The sequence below is a fragment of the Eutrema salsugineum genome, unplaced genomic scaffold, assembly GCF_000478725.1.
Source record: "Eutrema salsugineum unplaced genomic scaffold, Eutsalg1_0 scaffold_9, whole genome shotgun sequence".
In the NCBI taxonomy this organism is placed as follows: domain Eukaryota; kingdom Viridiplantae; phylum Streptophyta; class Magnoliopsida; order Brassicales; family Brassicaceae; genus Eutrema; species Eutrema salsugineum.
This window is the reverse complement of record NW_006256342.1, coordinates 5,703,380-5,725,065: the sequence shown is the minus strand read 5'-3', so window position 1 is coordinate 5,725,065 and position 21,686 is coordinate 5,703,380. Positions and strand designations below refer to the sequence as shown.

The window sequence follows — 21,686 nt, the reverse complement described above, 5'->3', positions numbered from 1 at the left end:
AGATTATAATTCGTCATGTTATAGGGTACTACGATGATGGCGACCCTATTTATCATTGTACACACTGCTCTGCCCGTATGTGGTTTAACGAGAGGATCAACAAGAAAAAAAATTGAAGGCATACATTTTCACGCTTTGTTGTATGCAAGGAAAAGTAAAGCTCCCAATGTTACAGCAACCTCCTCTTCTACTGTTATATCTTTTCACAAGTGACGATGAGATTTGTCGTCATTTCCGTGAAAATATTAGAGCATATAACATGATGTTTTCTTTTACCTCTATAGGAGGCAAAATAAATCATGATGTTTTCTTTTGTTACTGTTTTTTTTTTCACCCTTTGTTTGTAATCAACTTAGGGATTATTCCTTCCAATGCTTTGCATATGGTGACTTTGCTGTGGACATCAAAGAACGATGTAAAGGATTCACAGGTCCCTTGGCTATTTGTGTTTTAACTGACTGGACAGTTAAGAAGAATATCGGTATGTATATATTTCTATTAGATCATTTTATCAAATTTTAAGTAATTTGGACATACATGCAATTTCTTATATGATTTATGTTATCTCTTTAGATGAACTGACTATCCATGAACATGAAAACATTGGCTTCTCTCGCTTCTTACTTGCTCCACCCATCGATCAAGTTTATAAGTTCAGGAACAAGTAAGCATTCAAATATATTTCCTTTTACTTTACTAAAAATCCAACTTTCTATAATTAAGTCGTCATTCATATTTTGCAGGATTACCAAAAAAATGATGGCTGCGTCTTCAACTCAAGAAACTTGCGCAACTAAAGTCGACTAGAGATGGATCATCATCTGTTGCGTTTAACTATTTTTATTTTCTAAGTCTATGGTGTGATGTTGAGCTTTTATATTTCTGTTAAAACTTTAAACTTATCGTATGTTTTGTTATGGATCCTTTTGGATATTTGCTGTTTAATTTCTATTTATTAAGGACGTATTTTACTTATCGAATTTCTGTTTATTCTGTTATTTAGAACTTTGTGGTAGTTTAGATAATATAAAATTATGAAAGTTATCTAAATGTTTTTTAAAAAATTTGGTTAGCTAAAAACCAGGGAAATGAGATTCTAAAATAGAACCTCAGTTTTTATCTCCGATTTATTTAGTATATTCTGTAAATATACCTGATTACTCTTTCTAATAACGTTCATGTTTAATTATAATAGACATTAGTTATCTCTAGAGTATCTGAAACAGCTTTAATATACTAAAAAAAAAACATATGTCGAATAAGTTTAAGCATATTCAACTAAAAACTATGCTCAAACCAAATAAATTACGAATTAAATTAATACAACTTCAATAGTAGAATAACTACAACAAAATTCTATGAATAAATTATATAGTGTTACATCTTCGCCTCTGATAGCTTCTGCAAACAGAAACAATGATTCCCACAATTGAAAGATAAAGCTAAAACTTCGAGAAGACCATAATTCTCTATCACATCACTAGATCTTCGATGTCATCTATGCTTCACTCTGTTATTCTATTTTTTCCCTTTTTAACTTGGATATTACTCTTTCTAATGGTTGTATTACATAAATAATATACCAAAATATAATATTAATTCCCGTCGAATATATTAGTTCTGTCTTTCTTTTCATCATACACTTCAATATATTTTGGTCATTTTTCTTATAATAATTAGCGCAATATATATATATATATATATTTATGAATGAAATTAGAAATCGGTTAAATTCATTCATTACTGTATATTACAAAAAGGGAAACTATTAAAAACAAAAAAAAATACAAAACAAATCAATAAATAGTTAGTCACATATATCAAGTCCATTTATCATATATCAATATGGTACTAACATAAATAAACACTTAAAATAAATTCTGTTTCAAATACAACAAAATGCGCAATTAATTGATTTGTCATTCAATATCCTGTACACATACATTATAGTAGTTTATGATTTCGGTATAAAAGATAACATCCTGGGTAATATCCTAGTATACAGTATATAGGTTTGATTAAAAACTGAACCATACTATATTTGGTTTTACGTTGACTATTATTTAAAAAAAAAAAACTAAACTAAACGACTTGAAAGACCATAAAACACCTAAACCGGTTCGAACCAAGTTGAAAAGTTGTTTGGGCCTTATTGGGCTTAATTGACAGTGAAACAAGCAACGTGGAGAAAAAGCAACGTGTTGCGAAAAGTCACGTTCCAAAACGTATCGCAGAGTCAATTGTTTCTCATCTTCCAGAACACGTCTTTGATTGTCCACGCAAGTTTTAACTTATGTGACCCATCATGATCAAGAGAGAATTTTCAAAGTCTCTGCAATCGTGGCGGCGAAGCTATATAAGAGAAAGAGAGGAGGAGAAGAGAAAAAGCAATGGAGCAAGACATGATCGAGAACAACACAAGAGTTAACACGCCTTTGTCGGTTATCACGGAGGCTTTTGAGGATCTCGCAGATTTTCTAAAACCGCGGCGGAATAAACGGTGCGACGAAAACGACGACGAATCGATTGATGGATTAAGGCTCGATGCGTTTTGCAGTGCGTGTACTCACGTCTCTGTTCTCTTCGGTTGCCTCGGATTTGCCTTCAAATTCGCCGAAATGGAATACGTCTCCAAGGTTCGAAACCATAATCTCAATCCAAATTCTGGTGATAATCGTTTTCGATTTTCAAATCCGAATCGAATTTTGTTATAGATGAGACTTAAAAGTAAGATCTAACTGAAATGGACCAATTAACTTATTGCTGGTTATATTGTTAGTCTCTTGAGTTGAAACACTAATCTCAATTAACATTTCCTCGAATTTTTTTTGATAATCGTTTTGATTTTCAAATTTGGGTTCAATTTTGTTTGGAATTTCACTAATTAATCTCAATTGAATTTGGATTAGAAGCACAAATTTAACAAATGTGTTGTGAATCAGGTTAGGGATTTGGTGGAGGCATCAAAAACTTTTGAGACGTTACAGAACATTTTGGATCTTGATGTAGAGAATGAAACGGTTAAAACGCCTGGAAGCAATTCGCGAAATCTCCGACGTGTTAGACTAGGCTTAGAGCTAATCCGAGCCATCTTCGAACAGTTTTTATTGACGGACGAGTATTATTCTTTGAAAGACGCTGCAACGAAAGCTTACACACAAGTATGTGCACCGTTTCATACATGGGCGGTTAGAACCGCTGTTTACGCCGGAATGTATACGCTTCCGACAAGGGAACAACTTCTGTTACGTCTTAACGAAACAGGTGTGTGTTTTATACTATATCTTTGGTCGGATTTTGATTGTTGTGTTATGTTCTTGATTCTTTATAACGTACTTATTGTTTATGTTTTGATGTGGTTTTTGAAGATCAATCTGTGGAGAAGAACATGAGGAGGTACATGGAAGTGTCTCGACCGATCATAGATTATATTGACAAGCTTTACATTGATAGGAACATTAAATTGAATTGGTAGCAATTTTTCTAAACAAATAAAAGGTTAGTTTAAATTTGGAGCTTTGTCTTGAGGCCCAATGATTGTTCCCTGGATGAGATTTCTTTCTTGAAACAGATTTTGGGTGGAATAACATTACTGAATGACATATGTTTTGGTACAAAAAAATATATTATACTGTTTATTGTTATGATCTACGTATGAATGAGTAAATTTGTGCTTGTGGTCTTGTAGTATTTAAAGATTCTGGTGATCATCAAGGTGTTTTGTCTTCATTACTTCATAGGCAATCACGAGAATTTCGATTTTAGGTTAGTTTTATTTGTAAACCTTAAAATAAAATTTTATAAAGATTCATTGTGAAATAATTAGGTGTAGTCTTTGGTGTAGTTTTTGGTTCGTCAAAATAAAGAGTAAAAAATTGAATGAATGAATAACTAGCTAAACCGTCCTGTTTATCATTGAAGATGTTCTCCTCGTGAGAATTGAGAATCTGATTCTTATATTATCTGTGGAATCCGAACTTAATAAAAGCAGCATCGTCCGCCTCTTGATTGCTTTGAGATTGCGGTCATGACTAAGAATCTAGTAGCATGTCGAAAATTGAAACATATCCACAACAAAATTAAAAATTTATTGTCTTATATAAATGACCTATCCAAATGAAAGTCCTAAATGTACAGGAGATCTATCTAAATTAAAATTTTTCTTGCTGAGATTGTTTTCCTAAACGATGAAATTATACATAATTTATACTATATGGAACCGAAGATTATTAAAGTCAATGTATAGAAGATATACACTATAGTATACATAGAATCGACGATTTTTTGGTAGGTTGGTATAATTGTTGATTATTCTTATAATTATTTGAAATTAAATAAATAATTTTACTAACAAAAGGAAAAAAATATCTGTGGTTGAATGTTCTTCGGAATTCTCATTAATTCGATGAAAGTCAACGAGATAAAAGAATCTCTACAAAGTTTCCTTATACTTTCCCGTTATGTTATTTCCGTATTTGTAATTTTTGTATTCTATCAAAGATCTAAATTACTAAGAAAATAAATGTAAACAGATACTGAATAAAATCTTTAAAAAATTAAAAAGACGTGATAGCCAGCTGTCAAATAGACAGCAGAGCGAGTCTTCTCTTACAAAAAAGAAAAAAAAATCCGGAAATCACGCGCTCCATCGCTATTACACAACTTGTCTTTTGTCCTTTTCCGTTATAAAAATTCTCAACGGGGCCTCCTCCTTATCGTGACGGAGGAAAGAGAAAGCGATTTAAAAAAGAAAAAAAAACCCTCTTTAATGGCACTCTTCGTAATTTCCACTAATACCAGTAGACAACATCGTAATTAACTACATTCGCTCTACGTGGAGCCAATCACCACCCTCAATCTTATCCCCAAATTGAAACCCTAGCTTAATCTCTCCCCGGTTTTTTTATATTATTCAAATTCCGCCTTCTTCTTCTTCTCTCTTCTCTGATTTTTTTTTCTTCACGCGGAGAGAGAGAGAGAGACAGCGAAGAGGAGAGGATTACAAATTAGGGTATAGATTGGGAAGATTTTGTTCGCCGTGGAGATATGGCGTGGTCATCGGAAACGCCGTCGTATTGCGGCTGGAATGAGCTGCATGTGAAGAACGCGAAAGGAAAGATGGAGGTTCATTATTATCTCGAGAGGAGAGACGGATGTGCAGATCTCGCTGTTGTTGGGAGGTTGAGAAACTCCAAACGCATGTCCTTTAGATACGCCTTGAAAAAGAATCGCTCCGTTTTGAAGAAGCTTAACTCTATTGAAGACGTCGCGGATTGGCTCAATTCCATCGTTTCCGGTAAATTTTTTCAATCTCTTCATCGATTTTTTTTTCTCCTTCTCTGTGCCCTTTTGCTTGGTCTTTATTGGGTGTGTCCTGTTTTCTTCTTTTGATTTGGGAAACGTGATAATGATCAGATCTGGATTCGTATGAGCTCGAAGGGGGTTTTTTTATTGCCTTCGCATCGATTTCTGAGATTGCTGAAGAATTTGAATTTTTTCTAATCGTAATTTGGAGAGTTTGATACGATTTCGGAGCCCTCGCTAAGTTGTTAAGAGGATGAAATTGATTTTTTTTTTGGGGTTCTATTCTCTGCGAGTCAATCCTAGGTGTGACTAAAGGCTTGGGCTTTGAATTGATGAAGATAATGTAAATTGGCTTTCAAGGTTTTGTTTTGAGCTCATGTAATCGTCTGCGAGGAGCTTATCACAAGACTTGTATAGGGTTATTGAGGTGCTTATTTGTTTATTCGCGGGATGTTTTAGTGGTCACCCATTCAACTGTGAAATTTTTATTGGAAATGTTGTTACATTGTGTTAGAGCGCTTACCCTCCTTCCGTTGCGCCTTTTGCAGCTAAATCTATTAATGACTTAGTTTTGCTGCAGACAGATCCGCTTTCCTCCTTTTGGTACTGAGCATGTCTGCACGAATTGATATTTTTCAAGTTTTGTTCAATTTTGTACCTAGAGATTAACATTTGTTGAAATATTGCTGATCCTTTTGGTTCTGTTTTTCTTCTATTTCATAGGTGCGATACCTCATGCTGCAGATGTACCAGCTACTTCTATGAATGAACAATCTGTTGGAAGATTGAATATTGGCACATTTATGGTACTGGTCTAATCAACGCCAATAGCTTGTTTTCCTTCATGTATAGAAGGGTTTTCTTGTTAGAATATGATATATTAACGGGTTTCTCTTTTGTTTCTTTTCAGAATGGTCAATTTCAGAAGCCAATTCATCAGGCCATAAATTTTTCCTGGCTGGGTTCTTCTTGGACTTGCAGGAAACGGCGTAAGCATTATCCATCTTTTTACCGGAATGGTGTCAGAGTCTCGGTGAGTTTATTTTAAAGTTCTCATTGAGGTTCGATTGGTTTGATTTGCTGTATGTAATCATATTCTGTTACTTTTCCGTGCTAAAAACTGACCTTTTTTTGTTACACAAACTCATTGCAGGTTAACGATTTTGTGTATGTTTTAGCGGAGCAAAATAAGAGACTTGTTGCATACTTGGAAGACCTTTATGAGGATTCCAAAGGAAACAAAATGGTTGTGGTACGATGGTTTCACAAAACTGATGAGGTTGGTATTGTTTTGCCCGACGATGTTAATGACAGAGAGATTTTCTTTTCTCTTTGTCTTCAAGATATCAAAATTGAGTGCATAGATGGATTGGCTACAGTCCTCAGTCCTCAGCATTATGAGAAATTTCTCAAGGTGCCAATGCATGTTCAGCTAGTAGCCTTCTTCTGCCAGAAACTATATGGAGATGATGTCATAAAGCCGTATGACATTACACAGTTAGAAGGTTACTGGAGGCAAGAAATGCTTAGATACTTGAATGTATCGAATTTAAAGGCAGATGAAGGTGCTCAGGCGCCTGGTACCGAACCAGGATTAGGAGATTCTCCGGTTGGTTGTGGTGGAATTAGATCTAGGAAACGGCGTCGTTCCGCAGATGACGTCAAAAGTGACTGCAAAGCTAGCCCAACTTCTGTTGACTTGGGGGCTTCCGATGGTTCTTCCCATCACATTAAAAAGGGCTCACTTGTTGAAGTTCTTTCCCAAGATAGTGGCATCAGAGGTTGTTGGTTTAGGGCATTGATAATAAAGAAACACAAGGACAAGGTTAAGGTCCAGTACCAAGACATTAAGGATGCAGATGATGAATCTAAAAAGCTAGAGGTACTCACTTGGAAACCCACTTTTGGTTTTGGTTTATTCTGTCCAATGTGTTAACATGCTTCACTCTTCTTTGTTGCAGGAGTGGATTTTGGCATCTCGGGTGGCTGGTAGTGATCATCTCGGATTTAGAATCCCAGGACGGAAAATAGTACGCCCATATCCAAAGCCCAGCAAAGAAAAAGATGAATGTGCTATCGGTGTTGGTATGCCTGTGGATGTGTGGTGGTGTGATGGATGGTGGGAAGGGATCGTGGCGCAGAAAGTTTCAGAAGATAAATTTGAAGTTTACCTGCCAGGTGAGTTAAGACCTCTGATGGAAGTATGACAGCAGATTTGTTTAAGATATCTATCTTGTTGCAGGACTAACAGTTATTGTTTTGGTGGTTTTCTCTCAGGTGAAATGAAAACGTCTGTCTTTCATCGTGGTGACCTTAGACAATCTTTGGAATGGTCGGCAGATGAGTGGGTACACATAAAATCAAGCTCTGATCTCGTGAGTTCTGTCCTATCTTTGATGAAGAAGAAAGAGGTTGAGGTGAAACATGATGAGAAGCTATCCGAAATTGGTGTTGATGATGGTGTTTTGTCACCAAAGGGTGAAGCTAAACTCAACATCTCTCTTCCAGTAGCTACGACCAGTAAGGCATCTACTAAGCGACCAGTTCCAGATCTTCTAAAGGACGTCTTAGTCTCTGAATTAAAGTGGAAAGCATCGAAGAAGCGGAATCGAACTGTCAGTTTCTGTCCACACGTTCCTAGCAAGACTGATGATGGCCTCTCACGAGGAGGAGCCTTGGATTGTGAGAAGTGCAGTTCCATGGGAGATTCTCTCTTTAGCTCTACGGTTTCTGTCCGAAGGAAGCGTAAACGAATTGTCAGTTGGTGTCCACACGATCCTAGTTTGGCTGATGGTTTCTCAAGTGAAAGATCCTTGGATTGTGAGAACGGCAAGTTCATGGGAGATTCTCCATTTGGCACTTCGGTTGGGCAGCCTTTGACTGGCCTATTAATGTCAAGATGATCTTTGGCTTGGGGATTGGAGTGTGTTTTTCGTCTTGTGAGGTACATATTACCTGATGGGCATCTGCTCAATGCGATTTTGGGTTTTAGATAATTGTGACTCGCAAGATTTGTTTTGGGATTATAGAATTAGCCCCTAATGGCATCCAAATTCGTTTGTGTATGTATGTGTAACAGTAGTCATAGAGCTTTTAATACAGGCAACAAGTTTTGGATGCAGTAGAGAGTAGGTAATAGCATTACCTTACTAGGGGTTTTAGTCATTAATCAGTGGTTTTTTTTTATATAGGACTTCAGTTATCTTCTTCGTTTTTCTTTAGCATAGAGATAAAATTTGTTTTCTTTCTGGTGTGGTGGGATCTTTCTTTTCTTTTCATGTAACCTATGTATCAGCAAAAGTAAAACTATATCTTTTTTACCTTGAATTCACCTTCAATGTCCATATAATGTATACTGTATATTCTTTTCTTACCTGTGTTGAATGGTATTCCCTGATGTGAGGCTTGCTATTAATGACTACTGAATAATTTGATACTCGAGACCTTTCTTTGAAGTTTGAAGCATTGGTTTGTTAAGTTAATTTGATTTTCTTCGAAGTTGCAGGACACATGATTATCTCTATGGTACCGTAAGTTAATTCTGTCCTTGTCTATGTCCCCATATGGTTTTTTGTTTTGTGCAGCCTCCAAACGGGACCAACAAATGAAATGGATCCTCTTTGGTTGCAATTTGTAACTTTTAGCTGGGAACAATTGATGTTTTTGGTTTTTGAAATCTGGGACCATTAAGGGAATCGAACAAGTTTTGTGATTATAGAGTATTACAGTCTGTGCAAGACTGTAAGAGCTCTTGTTATAACTTATAAATAATATACTCTGATGAAATAGCTCAGTGACTTATCTTAAACACCTTTTTTAACTTTACCTAACATCCCTTTTTGTGCTATCTATGATTGGCTTACTAAAGTGGGCTAAGTTAAAAAATAGGTGAAGAGCTAATAAATTTGTTGAGACTCAGAACTCAGAAGCAATCCTCCACTCGAATGATTTTGGTGGGGCTGCATTTTGGTCAGTGAAGCATCTTTTTCAAACTATGCAGAGGAAAAAAAAGGTCTTGACTTTCTCACTTAGAAAGATGGACATTAAGTCAAGGATCCAAAGCATAGTAATCTGTCTGTCTTGTGTGTTAACATGTCTTTAATAGACTTGATTTTCTCCATAGAGTGAAGCAAAAGAAAAGATGGGCTTCCTCTGTCACCCACTTAAGAAGATTTGCTAACCTCATCCTTCTCCGATAGCGACCCTCTTCGTTTCCCACTCTTGGTTTGGTGGTTTCTGTAAGATTCTTGTTTCCTGTTTTATTTAATCTTGCTTGTACATCGAGACACTGTTGTATCATGGCTTCTCCGTCTGAAATCGTCGAGCAAGAGCTTGGAGCATCACCAAGAATCAAGCTTTCGATAACAAGTGAAAGCAGTCTCGCTTCTGTCGCATCGTTGTCCATGCCTCTTGTTCGTATAGCTACTCTTTGAACACTTTTGTCTTAAAGAATGATTCAACTCGTGGGGGTTTACTTCTCCTAATGATCTTGTCCGTTATCAGATTCAGGAGATTGTTCTATCAGCAGACATCAGATGTAGTGACTGCCAAGAGAAAATCGCCGACATAATGTCAAGGATGATCGGTGAGTAATCACTAGTTTTAAATTCTTGAGATGAGACACTTTTTGTTCTTCTCTCAAAACAGATTGTTTCTTGTTTTTTTGTCTCATTCTTTTGGAAGCAGAAACTTATTCAATATTGGTGAGTGTGTTGGAGAAGGAAGTGACGCTGACGTGTACATATTCCGGTGACCGGAGAGTCTCTAAGTCTTACGGAGAAGCTCTTCTCTGCAAAATCTCCACCATCAAGCGTATGATATTCCCTTCTTCAAGAAAAACAACAGCTCAATAGTATTTGCTTGATTCTGCTTTTATCATATATTATTATATGATCTTTTATGTGGAATGTAATGAATATTGTTTAAATATGATTATTAAAGAAAAGAAAAAAAGCTCTCAATAGCAAAATCTCATTAGACAATGGAGGAAAAAAAAAAGTGAATTCTTGAATTTGCAGAAAACAAGAAAATTGAGATTATTGGGAAGTTAAATTGCCGCCACTTTGTTGCCAGAGATTGATGATGTCAGTGGCTTGATTAAGGAGAATGATCATCTTCTTCTGAGAGATCCATGGCTTAGCTTCAAGAGTAGACTTAAGCTCTTCCCAAGCATCTTTTCTTGGCCAGAAGAAATAAGGGCTAAGTGGGATTGTTCCATGTCCAGGGACATGCTGGTCCAATCCTAATCCTATGTTCTTCTCCATCCACACAAACTTGAGAACCACTCTTGCCTTATCCTCTTGTGGATTCACCACCTAAACACAACAGCAAGAAATGATTTGTGGGTTTGTTTGAAACAGAACAGAGAAGAAGAGAAAGAAGAAGAAGAGTATGTCGAGTCGTTATTTACCTGTTTTGGTTCTGGAGTGTCGGAGACATCAATTTCGGAGGCTGGTTCAGCAGTGAGCGTCTCTGGAGCTGCAAGAGCCACGATTCTCCGGTTAAGAGAGATGGGTTTGGTTGTTTTGTTATGGAACGATGGAGGAGAAGTGATGGAGAGTTTTGGATGTTGAGAGATGAAAGAAGAGCAGAGGGAAGCAGATGAGAGAGATGAGTGGAGTGCCATTGATGACATCATTTTGTTCTTCTTTGTTTCTCAGAGAGAAATAAAAGATTTCATGAGAAATGGATAAGGAAGATATGGTCGCAGTGGAGAGCTCCAAAGTAGTTGACCATTGCTATTTTATATGGGCTTTGTTGACTTGGCCCATTATTGAATGGGTTGATCTGACAGAAATCTATTACAAGGCCACAGACGCAGCAAAAGATAAATATTAGGAATTTTATTAGAAAATTCAAGTCTCTCATTTCAGAAATCAAACTAAAACATATATATATATATATATATATATTGATCATATTAAGTCGCACTATAAAGGTAATAGTCAAATCATATTTACTTCAAATCAGAAATTTGACAACTACTGTATGTAATTATATGCTACTAAAACACATCAATTTAATTATACACATAAAAACAAAATTACGATACAAAACGAATAAAAAATTGCCGTTGTACATATAATAAATATTTTATTGAAAATTGTCATCTACAGCTGTCTAGAACCGTATAAAATTGTATAACCCCCTTTATATTTTGCTTAGATTGGTCTAAAATCGCTTATATTCACTTGATAACAAAACGTCTAATTCTAACATATAAGTAGTGGTCAGGTAGACAGGTACTATGGGTGACTAGCACATAAAGACAGCTTGAACTTCGTGTTTAGAACATTGCAGTTGTGAGTGGAAGCGGATAATATAGATTGAATGGTTTAATGCTTAATTATTGATGTTTGCATGGGCATTAATGTTATGGTTATGGTAAAGGTATGGACATGGTTAATAGATGATGTTTGTGGTTATATAATATGGTCCCTATGGATAATACTGATGTTGTGTGATGGTGAATGTAATCAATGATTCATGTCGTTTCTCATGTGTTTAAGCCAGTAAGCGGGCATTGCGTGAAATGCTTGACCGTATAGGAGTTACGAACTAATCTTAGTTATGTAGTGAATGGAAAAACTATGTCAAACTTAGTGGTGCAGTAAGGCATTTGCGCATTCACGGTCATGGCAATGCATGGTTGCATCCTTTCAGAGATACAGGTTCTTTATTATAACTATTTCATCACATTAACACTATTTCTTATACTGATTAACAGTGAATCTTATTTACAAACTCGAAAGAAAGAAACTTGAATAATTAAAAGAGTAAACTTTAGGAAAAACAGGGGGAAACAGTGGAAAAGTGTAATGTTTAGCAAAAACAGGGGAAAACAGGGGAAAAGAGTATACTTTGGAATGTAATTGTTTGGTGTTTGATTGAATTATATGGTAAATTAGTGGATATGTGTAATATGGCAAGCAACTCCAGAGAAAGGGAACAGAGAGATGTGGCCAAGCATGTCCTTCATAGGTTGTTGTGTGGTGAATGAGATAGAATTTAGATCGAGTATACGAAAGCGCGAGTTCTTTGTCTCTGGCTACGTTTGCTTCTCTTCAGGTTTGAGTGTGTGATCAGAGATGCTATTTCGGAACTATTTGAAAACTAAATTATTAGAACAAAGATAAATTTTATTATTATGTTTCTTTATTTTGTTTAATGTATTTTTTAGTTAGTTAATTTTTATTGTTATAATAACACGGTATAGTAAAGTAATTATACTTTGTATTTCAAATAAAGTAATAAATTAATTTTTTGGTCGTATTGTTTTGCAAAAACATGCACTTTTCTTTTTTAAATAAACAATTATACTAGGTATTTCAAGTATTTTTTGTTAATTAATTGTGCTAAAACCAAACATATATAAGCTACATGTTTTGCTTATTAAGTTATTATTAGTCTCATGCAATTTTAAGTTAGTTTTTAACTTTGATCGTGGAAGCAAAAATGACATTTTGACGGTTAATCCATAAAACAAAAAAAACAACATAAAACGAGACGTCCCTTGCTTCCATTCAGTTTATGACGGTTAATCCATAAAGAGGTGCCAAAACGTTACACAATTCATTATATATACTAATACAAGAAACGAAACAATAAAAAATATTCGTAAGAAGATAATCAGATAAACACCGTTTCTTCAACAGATCAAACCATGAACCCTACCTCCAACGACCCACCACAAGGACTTAGCCATGGTAAAGCCACGGGTTGGTCGACGGATCTATGCGAATGTTGGAGGGACATAAACTCATGCTGCTTGACTTGTTGGTGTCCATGTGTCGCCTTTGGACGCATCGCAGAGGTCGTAGACAGAGGATCAACATCGTGTGGTGTGAGCGGAGCGATGTACATGATCATACTGATGTTTACTGGATTTGGAGGAAGCAGTCTCTACTCTTGCTTTTACAGAACCAAACTCAGAGCACAGTACAATCTCAAGGAGAGACCTTGTTGCGATTGTTGCGTCCACTTTTGCTGCGAGCCATGCGCTCTTTGTCAAGAGTATAGGCAACTTCAACACAACCGTGCGTTGGACTTGTCCATTGGGTGGCATGGGAACATGGAACGAAAGGCACGAGTGGCTGCGTCTGCGTCTGCGTCTGGGGTTCCTCCAACGCTTCAACCGCCAATGTCTAGATAGATATAGATTCGTTTATCTTTCTTTTTTTTTTTTGTACGACAATTAGTTACTAGAATTAAACTATTCATATCTATTATAGTTGTTTGGATCCCGTGACGTAATTTGTATTCGTTCGTAATTGTTACTCATATGGTGTGTGGAATTTTTTTAGCGGATCAATTAATATTCTCTGCGTTTGTGTCCTAAGCTTCCTCATTATTCTGTTTTACAGAATCTCTCAAAATGACAAATGGAGCCAATATGGGACCTTTTTCTTTTCTCTAAAGTTCGTATTACAAAATTTTAAAAATAGAGACACAAAATAATTCAATGAATTTCCAAAAAAAAATCTAATTACTTCAATAAAATTGTGTGTAAGTGTATTGAGAATCCTCTCCAACGATCAATTAATTTAAAAGGTATGATTGCTGCCATCAGAATGGGATACAATTGAGTTTTATGTTCTCAACCAATAATCGGGCATCGTATAAATTATAGTTTGACACTTTCCTATGTTAGATTGTGTAGTGTGGGTATATGGAGCAGACCAGAAGTAAAGTGTACACTATAATTATGTTTTTAACGATAGGTGCGATTAAATTCTTATGGAAGACCAATACCTAACTCGAGTCGTCAAATTAATGTACAATTTCTTTTGTTAACGGTCAAATTATTCTATTGAAAAAAACCAAGTGGTATCTCCGGTCCTAGACATTAACTTCAGTATCTACGAAGAGAATCATTCCCAATTTTATATAACTAGCTACCACAATAAATAACGAAGAGAGTAGTAGTAGCCCACATAATTTAGTTTAGTTCCAATTATTGATAGTATTTTGATCAAAAAAGTAAAGTTGGAAGTATTTTCAACTTACCCGTCTCCATCACACTCCATTACATACATCCTCCTCCTATATAAGAAATCTCCCAAACATATCAATCTCTAAACAAAAAAGCTCTCTTCGTGTCACGAAACTGCGCAAATCGCACTTAAAAAATCAGAAAAAAATGGGAGCCACCACATTGACCCATGAGACCACCATTAACCCTAATAACACCAACATTGATCATGGACCGGTCGTAGACGAGCTGGATGGCCTTATTAGAGTATACACAGACGGCCACGTGGAACGACCACAATTCGAGCCGTGTGTGGGTCCCTCACTACCCCTCGAGCTCGGTGTGGCTTGCTCTGATGTTCACATAGACAAGTTAACCAACGTATGGGCACGTCTCTATGTCCCTATGCTGACCAAGACTTCGGTTTCTAAACTTCCTTTGCTTGTCTACTTCCACGGTGGAGGTTTCTGCATCGGCTCGGCTTCTTGGTCGTGTTACCACCAGTTCTTGGCCAGACTATCGGCTAGCTCACGGTGCTTGGTCATGTCAGTAAATTACCGTTTAGCCCCTGAGAACCCTCTTCCAGCAGCTTACGAAGATGGAGTCAATGCAGTTCTTTGGCTCAACAAAACAAGAAACGATAACTTGTGGTCCAAGCTATGTGACTTCGGAAAGATATTCTTGGCCGGAGACAGCGCCGGAGGAAACATTGCGAACCATGTCGCTGCAAGATTAGCAGCCTCAGACGATCTCATAAAGCCATTGAAGATAGAAGGAACGATCTTGATCCAGCCTTTCTTTGGCGGGGAGGCGCGTACGGAGAGCGAGAGGCGCGTGGAGAACAACATGAAGAGCTCGGTGCTGACACTTGAGGGGTCGGACGCGTGGTGGAGGCTGGCTTTGCCACGTGGCGCAAACAGAGAGCATCCGTATTGTAAACCGGTGAAGACGATGATCAAGATGGTGAGGACGCTGGTGTGCGTGGCGGAGATGGATGTGCTGATGGATAGAGAGATGGAGATGTGCGATGGTAATGAGGAAGTGATCAAGCGCGTGGTGTACAAAGGAGTTGGTCATGCGTTTCAGATTCTTGGTAAGTCTCAGCTTGCTCACACCATGACTCTTCAGATGTTGTGCCACATCGACGCTTTCATCCACCACTATCATCCCTTTAATTAGTTCTCTATTTGTATAAACTTTGTTTGTTTGTTTGTTTGTTTATGTTAGCTCTAAAATTGTTGTATCTTAAATACTAAAATGTTTTTTTTGTGTGTTATAGTTTCAGTCTGGATCTCTCGGTTATTAAGAAAATTAGTTTGATTAAAGTTTCATACTTTCATACATCAACTATGTATATCATTTTACCAAAAAAAAAAAAAAAAAAAAAAAAAAAAAAAAAACTATGTATATCATCAGTTTATGATTCGTTTACAAAAAAGTTGATTCTTAGTGTGAATGATAAAACCTGAATTTGTTTTGAATCTAATTGTTTAATAGACCAGCGTGCATGTTGTTGGATTGATGAATCTGGACAAACACTTTTTTTTATGATAAGTTTTGGTAAGGAGAAAACATTAATTGAGTTGACGCAAAAATTTGAGACAAAAGTTGTAAATGTGGAACTACTAGTAACTAAAATAATGTCTTAAAAATGAATGAGACAAATGTAGTGGCGGACAAATTGTAGACAAAAGGCTAGTTCGTGGTTCATTTTGAAGGCAGCCTCATTTTTTTCTTCTTTCTCCCTTTTTACTGCTATATATTTTTTGTCTAATACAAATCAGCATTATTATCATCCATGACTTTTGGAAAACCGGTATTGTCAATTTCTAGCTAAGACAAAAGCGTTGACATTACAAAGTTTTTTTTTTCTTGAAATAATGCAAAATCCAAAGGTAGGTTGAGTGTATATATCTATATATTCTCTTTTCTGATGGTGGAACAAGCTCATCGCGAGGAATTTTAAGTTTTGTCGGAAATACATGTTGTTTTTGTTTTATTTTTCTTCTGAAAAAAACAGGTTTTTTTGAAAACTTCTAAAAAATGACGTCCGAATTTTTTCTTTCGTTGGTCGGAAATTTCATTGGTAATATAGTACGTTACACATGTCACCGTGAGACAACCACATTAAAGAGTTTATTAACCGTCTAAAATTTCTGAAATCCTAGAATTTACTTTTCCCGTTTGTAAATAAACTATATCCCAATTCATTTGAAACCCCAATATCTCATCACCTTGAGGAATGGGGGTTGGTTTTCATGAACCGAAAAATTGTTTCTGCCAAATAAACATCAAATGTCTTGATAAAATACTATTCTTCGCATGTTCACCTTTTACTAACTTGTCCCCAATTTCTCCGCACATCCCAAAAATTCCTTTCCCTCTAAAATCTTTTAAGCAAAAAAAGTGGACTGACATGTACTAATACTTTACCTTTAAAATATTTTACTAGCACTTTTAACCTTTAAACTAAAACTTTTAACAGAAAAAATTCTCAAAATAAATTTTTGATATGCGCTCAAAATTTTTTAACGGAATAGTAAACTATGTGTGTTCTAGCTTTAAATTGTTTCTCTTAAAAGTTTTAAATTGAGGGTTTAAAGTGCTAATGAAATACTTTGGAGGTTTTTTTTTTTTTTTTTTTTTCACTACCCAACTATTACATCACTATTGGTCCGTTAAGGGAATGGTCCGAAAACCCCCCGCAACTGACTCGTTATGAATGATTTGGAAAAAGATAAAGCCTTTTGCTCGAGCTCCTTTCGCTAGACTATCCGCACGGACATTTGAACTCCTGGGGATATGAGAGAAAGTGAAGTCCAAAACGCTTTCTCGTAATGTCCGGAAGATTTCCAATTCTGAAAAGAAAGATGGCCAGTCTGATGGAGATTCTACCATGCTTACCAAATCCAAGTAGTCGGTCTGAAAGTGGACGGATATGATCTGTCTATCTCTCGCGCAAGACATTGCCCATAGGAGGCTCTCCAATTCGGCGTGAAGGGCCGAAAGGCTTCTCCGACAGCCCTGAAGGCCAAAGATCTCTTCACTCCTATTCTTCCTCAGACTCCACCCGAGCCCACTCACCAGGCCGTTTTCTGTCCAAGATGCATCGACCTAGCAGATCGGGAACCTCTGGGCATCAGGTAGAGATGACGGAGTTAGAGGAATGGGAGTAATCTCGTCTATTGCGTCCTCGTCTACTTCTGGTTTGTTTGCAATCCTCCAGCTTTCTGCTTCAATATTTGCGTGGATTAAGGTATCTAGCGGGGAAATTTCTTTCCCGTTAAAGATCTTGTCGTTCCTGGCTTTCCAAATATACCATAGGATCCAAGGATAAATATCCTTTTGTGGATCTGTCATGCCTAGCTCTTTTGTTTTCCAAAAGAGGAAGCTCATATTTTGGTAAATAGAGGTACTCGGGAAGAGGCTCGGAAGGGACGGAAAGTCCGATAACGCCCAGACTTGTAAAGCCGGGGGACATAAAAATAGAAGATGGTTGATAGATTCTTCAGGGTTCCCGCAGCGGGGGCACCGCCTATCCGTTCCCAAATGCCTTCGGGTCAGGATTTGGCAAGTAGCAATGCATCCTGATAAAGCTTGCCACATGAGATGTTTCATTTTTCCAGGTGTTCGTACTTTCCAAACATAACTTTGAAGGGCTGTAATACTTGGTTCTCCCACTATATCTGTATTTTGAGCAAGCTTCGCTCTTCTAATCAAATCATAACCCGATTTAACCGAATATATCCCTGATTTAGTGTGGTTCCATGCATATCCGTCTAGGGTACGGTTTCTAGTAGGTCTCAACCCAAGGATAAGCGAGACATCCTCAGGTTGGAAGCAGACTCTTAGGAGAGGTTCATCCCATTGTTTCGTATCTTGATTGATAAGATGATATACCAGCATTCCTGGATCTTGAAAGCCGATTTGGGGGGCTGCTCTTGGAGCTCGTGCTCTAGCATCGGGGATCCAAGGCTCACTCCAGACTCTAGTGTTGAGTCCCGACCCGATTGTTTTCTTGAGTCCTAATTTGAGGTACGGTTTGGCAGCCAACATACTCCTCCATCCATAAGATGGTGAGTAGACTTTTCGGTCCTCTAATGGATCAGATTGTCGAAAGTATCTTCCTCTTAGCACTCGAGCCAGAAGAGAGTTTGGATACTGAATGAGTCTCCATAGCTGCTTGGCTAGTAGGGCTAGGTTAAAATCGTTAAGATCCCTAAATCCAAGGCCTCCCATATCGTGGGGAATGCAAATCTTATCCCATGCAATCCAATGTATTCCACTGTTATTTTGTTTCGAGCTCCACCAAAAATTGGCAATGGCGCTACGGAGTTTGTCTATTATCCCTTGTGGAAGAAGAAAGCAAGACATGACGTATGTCGGAACGGCTTGAGCCACTAATTTGATCTGAATCTCTTTTCCGCCTTTGGAAAGAAGTCTTGCAGACCAATTATTGACCCGGAAACTTAGGCGATCATGGACAAAAGAGAAGACTTTCTTCTTTGATCTGCAGATTTGCTCTGGGAGGCCTAGATACATGCCCATGCCACCTTCTGTCGAGATGCCAATGGTATTTTTAATAGCTCGTTTTTGGTTCAGATCCACTTTATTTCCGAACATGATGGATGATTTTCCGAGGTTTAGTTGTTGTCCTGATGCCGCTCCATAAGTGTTTAATATTCTGAGAATCTCTGATCCTTGTTGTATGTCCGCTTTACAGAAAAACAGGCTATCATCAGCAAATAGTAGGTGGGACACTGGAGGGCTTGCTTGGGCCACCTTCAGCCCAGAAATCCATTCTTCTTCCTCAGCACCTTTTAGGAGAGAAATCAGGCCTTCTGTGCACAATGTAAAGAGGAACGGGGAGAGAGGATCTCCTTGTCTTAATCCCCTTGATGGTTTAATGTGTCCTTTAGGTTCTCCATTAATAAGAACCTGGTATGAAACCGAGGAGATGCAATACATAAGTAACTCAACCCATCTCGCTGAGAAGCCTAACTTAATCAGGAGGGCTTCGATGAAACTCCATTCAACCTGATCATAAGCTTTGCTCATGTCTGTCTTTATGGCCATAAAGTTTTCTCTACAGGTGGTGTTGGTCCGGAGTGCATGAAAGTTTTCTTGGGCTAACAAGATATTATCAGTAATAAGTCGTCTAGCCATGAAGGCCGATTGTGTTTCTGAGATGATGTTAGGTAGTGTCTTTTTTAGCCGCTTGCACATAAGTTTTGATATGATCTTGTAACTCACATTACAAAGACTGATTGGCCGAAATTCTGCCATACTTTGGAGGTTTAAAGTGTTAGTAGATGCTATTTTGAAGGTTTTTTTATGAGATTTTTCCCAATCCTTTAATAACTTAGGGGAGGGGCATAAACCCTAATACTACATAGAAAGCTTCGCAGTCGTCGTTATAGCATTATCAACTGTTGACTTCAATGGAGAATATGGAAACATCGACATTTGGAGAATCGAAAAGTTCAATCCGGCATGGAAACCGAGTGGTATGCTCGAAGTCAGCTCATTCTCCAGACTCTTTCCTTTATACAGAGAGAAGTGTCTTCAGGAGTCTTGGCCCACAGTTGAATCCGCTCTCAAGGAATACGGCGTCGCCTGCATAGAAGCATAAAACAAATTAGGGTTTGTTTTGTTGATCGATTTTAGGGTTTTCGTTTGATTCTTTTTGGACTTGGATGATTGCAATGGTAGGTGGAAGGTTCTATGACTGTTTCAACAACGAAGAAGACAAGAGATCCATACATAATTGTTAAAGCTAGGGATTTGCTTTGGCTTCTGTCGAGAAGTGTCCCTGCTCCTGAGGTATCTCTTTTTGTACGTACGATTATAAGTTGTGGCTTCTGTTTTAAGGAACCTTTTTTGTTTTATCGATCTGTAAATTTGCGAGTATTTGGAAATTATGCTTATTCATGGATTTTCTTCACTTTACAGGCAATTAAGATTCTGAAAGATGACATGCTATATGATATCATCAATATCCGAAATATGGTTTTAAAAAAGGTATATTCAATCACCTATTTATGAGACAGACCTAATTAAGATGGATTGTTTCAAATTCTAATAAAATACTTAATGACTTGCTGTGAAATTATTGCTAATTAAGTTTAATTTCGACATGAATCTGACAAACATTAATTGTCAATGCTAATAAGTCCTAATCTAGAAACGATATATCGTTTGCAGGAAATATTTGTTAAAAGAAGGAAGCGGATCTTGGTCCTAATTCTTGTACCTTGTAGGTGTGTGTCTGGTTCTAAGTAGTCATATGTTTAATGGAAATGTTTAGAGATACACTTAGTGATTGATTAAATTGTGTAACACTATTTTATTCATATGCTCCACACTTGTTTTGTGTTATGCTTTGGAGGACTAACGACTTTGTTGCTTGCAGACGCTGGAAATGCTAACCAACTGTTACATTCTAGTTCAGGTAATTAATCTTGTGTTTCTTTTGCAAATGTCACATGACACTAAGAACTCTGCTAAGAGCCTTGCGATGGAGTTTTGTGCCAAAGCTAAGTCATCTCTCATTTCCGATCTAGTTTCTAAAATCATTCTTGATCTAGATATGATTGTTTGTACGCAATATCCTGTTTTTATCCCTCCATTTCCCTAAACTTTAAAGCTGTTTTGATTTGTTTTATCCCTTTGTTATTGTCAAATCTTATGTTTCCTTGTATTTTTGGAATTTCTAGGGGGCGGTAGAAGAAATTGTAAAGAGCGTAGGACAAACATAATATAAATTTCAGAATCTTTCCAGGTAAAAACCATTCGTTATGTTTTAAAAGCTTAAATTGTGTTTAAAATTATATATAAAGCAAGTAAAAATCTCTATAAGCATATAGAAATTCCAGAATAGTTGTAATACAAATTCTTAAAACCTTATCATAAGCAATATCCATTGCATAGATCCATAATCCAAAAATGTAGTAGTAGACTTGAAAATTCATGCTTACCCTATAGTACTTAACCTCACAAATTCTTAAATCCTTATAATAAGCAATATCCATTGCATAGATCCATAATCCGAAAATGTAATAGTAGACTTGAAAATCCATCCTCACCCAACTTGGAAATTACGTAAATGAACAAAATGGTTTTTGTGCCCTCACAACATGTCTGTGTAGTTCCCATTTTGATCTTTGTATTATTAGATTTTGGAATAATAATCACAGACAATCTTTGAAAATAATAAAGTTGTTTTTAGAAGAATTCATAGAAAATTAAAGTCTTAATCTTTTCAGAAATGATTTTTATGTAGAATATTTGGCATCAGATCATCAAAATTTAAAATCTATAATCTGAAGTACTGGGTTTTGTCATGTTTCATTTAGAAATTATTTTAGAAGATGTTAGTCACACACAAAATTTGCACAAGATCGAGATCAAT

The 21,686-nt window shown here is 36.8% G+C and overlaps 6 protein-coding genes across 7 annotated transcripts; 5 read left to right on the top strand and 1 right to left on the bottom strand.

Annotated features, from left to right (window-relative positions):
* The first annotated feature begins 2,311 nt into the window (after positions 1 to 2,311).
* Positions 2,312 to 3,675, top strand: LOC18009276 (ACD11 homolog protein). Its single transcript, XM_006391060.2, has 3 exons — positions 2,312 to 2,636; positions 2,943 to 3,264; positions 3,369 to 3,675. The coding sequence occupies exons 1-3, from the start codon at positions 2,391 to 2,393 to the stop codon at positions 3,473 to 3,475; spliced, it is 675 nt and encodes a 224-aa protein (XP_006391122.1). The 5' UTR covers positions 2,312 to 2,390; the 3' UTR covers positions 3,476 to 3,675.
* A 1,270-nt stretch (positions 3,676 to 4,945) lies between these two features.
* On the top strand, positions 4,946 to 8,631 carry LOC18009283. 2 transcript variants are annotated; one of them, XM_024150975.1, is made up of 7 exons: positions 5,021 to 5,296; positions 5,853 to 5,907; positions 6,028 to 6,110; positions 6,215 to 6,337; positions 6,458 to 7,186; positions 7,266 to 7,482; positions 7,582 to 8,631. In XM_024150975.1, the coding sequence occupies exons 3-7, from the start codon at positions 6,066 to 6,068 to the stop codon at positions 8,205 to 8,207; spliced, it is 1,740 nt and encodes a 579-aa protein (XP_024006743.1). In that variant the 5' UTR covers positions 5,021 to 5,296; positions 5,853 to 5,907; positions 6,028 to 6,065; the 3' UTR covers positions 8,208 to 8,631. The 2 variants fall into 2 exon arrangements, with proteins under 2 accessions (XP_006391121.1, XP_024006743.1); XM_006391059.2 differs by lacking the exon at positions 5,853 to 5,907 and having other exon boundaries at positions 4,946 to 5,296.
* Positions 8,632 to 9,171: 540 nt separating this feature from the next.
* Positions 9,172 to 10,265, top strand: LOC18009078. The gene is made up of 3 exons (XM_006391057.2): positions 9,172 to 9,716; positions 9,808 to 9,889; positions 9,991 to 10,265. The coding sequence occupies exons 1-3, from the start codon at positions 9,603 to 9,605 to the stop codon at positions 10,155 to 10,157; spliced, it is 363 nt and encodes a 120-aa protein (XP_006391119.1). The 5' UTR covers positions 9,172 to 9,602; the 3' UTR covers positions 10,158 to 10,265.
* Positions 10,217 to 11,020, bottom strand: LOC18009073 (30S ribosomal protein 3-1, chloroplastic). The gene is made up of 2 exons (XM_006391058.2): positions 10,715 to 11,020; positions 10,217 to 10,619 (listed from the first exon to the last, which is right to left on the bottom strand). The coding sequence occupies exons 1-2, from the start codon at positions 10,940 to 10,942 to the stop codon at positions 10,341 to 10,343; spliced, it is 507 nt and encodes a 168-aa protein (XP_006391120.1). The 5' UTR covers positions 10,943 to 11,020; the 3' UTR covers positions 10,217 to 10,340.
* Positions 11,021 to 12,923: 1,903 nt separating this feature from the next.
* LOC18008950 (protein PLANT CADMIUM RESISTANCE 11) lies at positions 12,924 to 13,456 on the top strand. The gene has a single exon (XM_006391056.2). The coding sequence runs from the start codon at positions 12,968 to 12,970 to the stop codon at positions 13,454 to 13,456; it is 489 nt and encodes a 162-aa protein (XP_006391118.1). The 5' UTR covers positions 12,924 to 12,967.
* Positions 13,457 to 14,415: 959 nt separating this feature from the next.
* LOC18009281 (probable carboxylesterase 6) lies at positions 14,416 to 15,568 on the top strand. Its single transcript, XM_006391055.2, has one exon. It carries the CDS (start codon positions 14,444 to 14,446, stop codon positions 15,452 to 15,454), a length of 1,011 nt encoding a protein of 336 aa, XP_006391117.1. The 5' UTR covers positions 14,416 to 14,443; the 3' UTR covers positions 15,455 to 15,568.
* The last annotated feature ends 6,118 nt before the right edge of the window (positions 15,569 to 21,686 follow it).